Source organism: Scatophagus argus, chromosome 16, assembly GCF_020382885.2.
Source record: "Scatophagus argus isolate fScaArg1 chromosome 16, fScaArg1.pri, whole genome shotgun sequence".
NCBI classification, from domain to species: Eukaryota; Metazoa; Chordata; class Actinopteri; family Scatophagidae; genus Scatophagus; species Scatophagus argus.
In genome coordinates this window covers 1780976-1785471 of record NC_058508.1, presented here as the reverse complement: position 1 = coordinate 1785471, position 4496 = coordinate 1780976, and the positions used below count along the sequence as shown (strand labels likewise).

At 42.6% G+C, this 4496-nt stretch overlaps 1 protein-coding gene across 1 annotated transcript; it reads right to left on the bottom strand.

The window, feature by feature from the left end:
- Positions 1 to 433: 433 nt before the first annotated feature.
- On the bottom strand, positions 434 to 3777 carry LOC124073516 (serine/threonine-protein kinase pim-1-like). The gene is made up of 8 exons (XM_046415794.1): positions 3600 to 3777; positions 3114 to 3269; positions 2597 to 2691; positions 2425 to 2469; positions 2083 to 2301; positions 1283 to 1463; positions 997 to 1170; positions 434 to 887 (listed from the first exon to the last, which is right to left on the bottom strand). Exons 1-8 carry the CDS (start codon positions 3775 to 3777, stop codon positions 796 to 798), a joined length of 1140 nt encoding a protein of 379 aa, XP_046271750.1. The 3' UTR covers positions 434 to 795.
- Positions 3778 to 4496: the final 719 nt, after the last annotated feature.

Here is a 4496-nt window from a genome sequence, read left to right as displayed (position 1 = left end):
CATGTTCCATACTGCAGAAAATACTTTATTTGGGTAGATAGGATCCTTAGCCTCATTGTTACAGTCCCTGGTGCAAATACACTTTTGTTGGGTAGAGCACCACTTATGGTCTGTTCAGTTAAACCACTAATTTTTGTAGGGCATTCTGGTCTTGTGCGATGCTCTTTCTGTACCAGGCTTTGATGGTCTCTGTCAAGATGCTCTTAATGATGCACTAATAGAAATTTCTAAGTATTTGAGGGAATACACGATGCTTTTGTCACCAGTCACCAGAGAGCACACTTCATCATTTTAGGTCTTGTCCATTCATTTAGACAAGCCTGTTTTATCTGATAGGATTATTGTTCTGCAATCAGTCTCAGAAACTGCAACAGTCTAAGCTGTTTCTTTTTTATTCTTATATTATATATATTATATTATTTTATATTATCACAAAATGACCAGTTGATAGATTAGTATCCATTTTTTTTTTCCTTATGATGTGATATGGCTTTCGCCATAAGCACAAATCATAAGCAGCTCCTGACCCGGCCCAAGCTCTCTAAGAAGACGAGGAAAAACTCCCCAAAACCTTGAGGCCAGATGAAAAATGGGAAGAAACCTCGGGAAAGGCAATTCAAAGAGAGATCCTCCTCTCCGCGGACGGCCGGGGGGCCTAAAGGAACTGTAGTTGGTCTAACCGGAGCACCCGGAGAAAACCTGACGGTCCTGGTGAAGAAAAACTAGAACAGAATTAGTTCTTGTATTGTGAATGTATTGTATTGGCATGAACTCGTGTGTGAGTGTAGTGTTGGTTTATCTGAGCCATGGGTGAAGCTGGAGCTCCTTCAGGGTAGGTCGCAGCATGTAGGATGTGTTTAAACACTTCTGTAAGAAATCCTGGCAATCTGGAGGGAAAGAAAGATGAGAAAGTTGGAGCTGACAGCCACAGTGATTCCTCAGGAGGTGAATGGAAATGAACAGCTCTGTGTTTGCATATGAGTACGTTTTTCTTACCTCTGGACAGCTCATCGCTGATTGGCAGCTCATGTTTGAGGAAACTTGTGGTATCAAATCGGACTGTTCTGTGGAGCAGCTCATATAAGACCACTCCCATCTGCCACACTGTGGTGGGGCCGGGCCTGTAGGTATAATGACTGTACCACTCCGGAGGGACGTGTTGGGGGGTACCTACAATACACACAAGTGATAATAATTGAGGATGAAAAGCGTCTTTCTTTAAACATTAAAGTCACAGGCAGGTAAATTAGTGAGAGGCAGAAGAAAAAGCCAGATGGCTTACCACAGAAGACACGGTAAACTGATGTTTTCTTGAAGAAACAGCTCAGTCCAAAGTCAATGACACGAACACGCGGCACATCTGAGCTGGTCTCAATCAGGATGTTTTCCGGTTTGATATCCCGATGAAAGATGCGCTTATCCTCCAGTTCATTTGCAGCATCAACCAACTGTTTAAGTATGATCTGGAAGAGAGGGACACAAATAGAAAAGTGAGGGATCGGAGTGGGGAGACGGACTGTGAGGAGGTTCAACAGTTTGTGTCATGGCTGTGGGGTTTGGGTTAACTTTGGCTTAACTGCTGTGATTCAAAGCTGACAACAAACAACAGCAGGACAAAACTTTTGATCAGCAACATTTCAAACCCACAGACACCCAAAAAATGTCCATCAGAGATGGTCATAATTTCAGTTTGTTTTGTCATCCAAACCAGATTGCTCCCAACCTGTCTGAGAGCCTACACAGGTTGCTTCTTACTCCATCAGAGACATGGAGCCTCCTACAACATAAAGCTGTAAGAACATGTAGGACTTTGGTTTTAGGTTCTTCCTTGTGTTTCCACTGTGGAAAACCAGAATATTTTCCACAGACGTGATGGAAAAGGTGACATGGTTTTAGATACCGAGACAAATGGGCAGCACAGTCCGCTGTGGCACAAAGAGGTGCTAATAAGAAACACAAGGAGAACCTGTGGCAATAGCTATATGTTACAGTATGTTACAGGTAAGTCACAAGTCATTAAGTTCTTGTTTGAAACACACACACACACACACACACACACACATACACGCTCGAGCAGCTTACCTTTGCCTTGTCCTCCTGTAAGTGGCCTCTGTTTGTCCTGATGTAATTTAAAAGGTCCATACATGGCATTGGTCTTTCCAGCACCAGGATGAGCTCCTGGTCCAGATCATACCAGTCCAGGAGTGACACGGGTGCTGATTCCTCCATTAATCCAGTTCTTCCAGCTTGGAGTTTTAACATCACAGCCACCTCAGCTGAGAGTTCTTTCCCATTTCGTCTCTGAAACGTTGAAGCAAAAACAGTGTAAGAGAAGAAGCTCCACAGGTTTAGAGAAAAGCGTGATTCATCAAACACACATTCACTGGGCTGAGTGCAGCGTCCTGTTTGGTGTTGCTCACTTACCTCTTTGCACAACACTTTGTCTTTTGCTATGTGTTTGATGGCAACCTACAAGACACAAATGGCACTTTGGTTAGCACTTCCTGATCAGACTGTGTGTGTGTACATATGAGTGAGTGTGTGTATGAGTGAATGTGTGTAAATGTATGTTTCACAATGTGTGTATCATACTCACAGGTAAATGATCTTCTTTGCGGTAGCCAGCAAACACACATCCACAGCCTCCTTCACCGAGATGATTCTCCTGCTGGTATTTGGCCTCAAATTCAGCTAAACAGACAAACACATGTTTTGTTTAGTTGCCAGGAGCATCAGTTACACATTAAAAAAGCTCTAAAATTAATCCTTTCTAGAGTGATTCTGAAAAAGATGGGCCGCCGTGTGGAACAAAGGAAACAAAATGTGACAACTTGCTCATCCTTTCTGGCATATACTCCACTGAAAACACTTTGAAAACTATATATTTATGAGCAGTGACTTTTGTGCATACATGTTTATAATGAATTTGATGCCAGGAGCACAGTTCAAACATGCTGCTATAGGGGCTACAAAAGGCTGGGGCAAAAACTCAAAACCACCTGTACATAACATTACACTGTGTTTCCAAATCAGGGCATCAGTGTGACCATTAATGTGACTGTTTTGTGTTGCACATTAACATGAAGTCAAAGCTTATGTTAATTACTACTTACCTCTTCGGGAATCTATCAAATCCTTCATGGTTGGCCGGCCCTTCCTTCTCTTTGCGCAGGGTTCTTCTTCATCAGCGGCAGCCTTCCTCTTTCCAGTCCTCTTGCTCACATCCTCCACTGTTGTACCGCACCTACTGGACTGTGTGCTGCTGCTCCCTTCAAAGGACAAGAGAAAAAGAGGACCACCAGGTTAATGACCAGTCACTAATGGAGAAAATAAGTCCATCTTTGTCATTCAGTGACTTCCAAAATAACAAACTAATTTTCTTTTCCAACATCTCTTAGTTAAAGAAATATTTCGTCATTTCGGGAAATACGCATCCCAACACATGCTTGAGCTGTTATTAGGTTAGCATAAAGACTCCTGAGGCAAAGGGAAAACAGTTCGCCTGCTCCCTTTCTCTGTGAATGTAGGTTTGGTTTTGTTTGTTCAGGTTTGACATTTAACTAATGATGTTGAACGCTAACTTCACATGATTCGCTTACCATTGCCAGTGTCCGCAGACGAGGCCGATCCTGATTCCTTCTCAGCCTGGTTGTAGTTCAGTCTTCTCCTCTTTGTCTTTGAGAGTCCATCTTCACCTTCTCTGACTTTTCTCTTCAAGTTCTTCTTGAGCGATTCCTTCTTAGTGTCGCACAGGGGTTCAGAGTTGTTATTTGACATGATGATATTACAGAAATTTCAAATCTGATAACTTCCAGTAACAAGTGAATGTGGATCCAACACGTGTGTGCGTGTGTGAGCTCTCTCAGGGATCAAAGGAACGTGTTCTAGCAAACAGAACCCGGAATGTGCTTTGATGATATGAACTGGCTGGTGTTCCAGAATATGCAAATTAGAGTGTACAGTAACTTGTATGAGAGATGTCAAGGTAAATTATCTTTATTATTGTTTTCATATTTCTTTAGTTTTACCCCCCCAAAAAACGTAGCCAATGAGTTTCCATGAGTTTTAGGTCACTCACGAGAGGTGCAAAAACTCCAAGGTTTTCCATATCCAAAGTGTCATACATCATCTGAACTGCACAGAAGGGCCATCTGAGTAGAGTGGAGGGCTGAGTCGTTCTTAACTGGCCAGTTAGCTAACGCCCAATAAACCACACATTCTTTGTGCAATTTTTGGGTTATGATAGTGAAAACGACTGATCTGTAAGGTCAATGATATCCTGTGGTGCCTTCTGTGATGCACGGAGAATAGTTTGCATTTTCAAATAGACTGCAGCCAGATTGTGTTGTAACCGCTCTGTTAATCCTTCAGTGTTACTGAGACAGTTTCACTTTTTCTGAAAGCTGCACTGAATCAAGTTCGAAGTCATCATGTCTAAGTCGTTTTGCACTACTTGGTCACTGTATGTGAGGACGCAGAGCAGTGACATGCTTCTC

Excerpts from the sequence above, each read along its gene's own strand:
- LOC124073516 (XM_046415794.1), bottom strand. The coding sequence starts at position 3,777 with ATGTCAAATAACAACTCTGAACCCCTGTGCGACACTAAGAAGGAATCG. Across the intron at positions 2,692-3,113 it reads TTTGATAGATTCCCGAAGAG|CTGAATTTGAGGCCAAATAC; the intron begins GTAAGTAGTAAT and ends TTGTCTGTTTAG. Across the intron at positions 1,464-2,082 it reads TACAGGAGGACAAGGCAAAG|ATCATACTTAAACAGTTGGT; the intron begins GTAAGCTGCTCG and ends CCTCTCTTCCAG.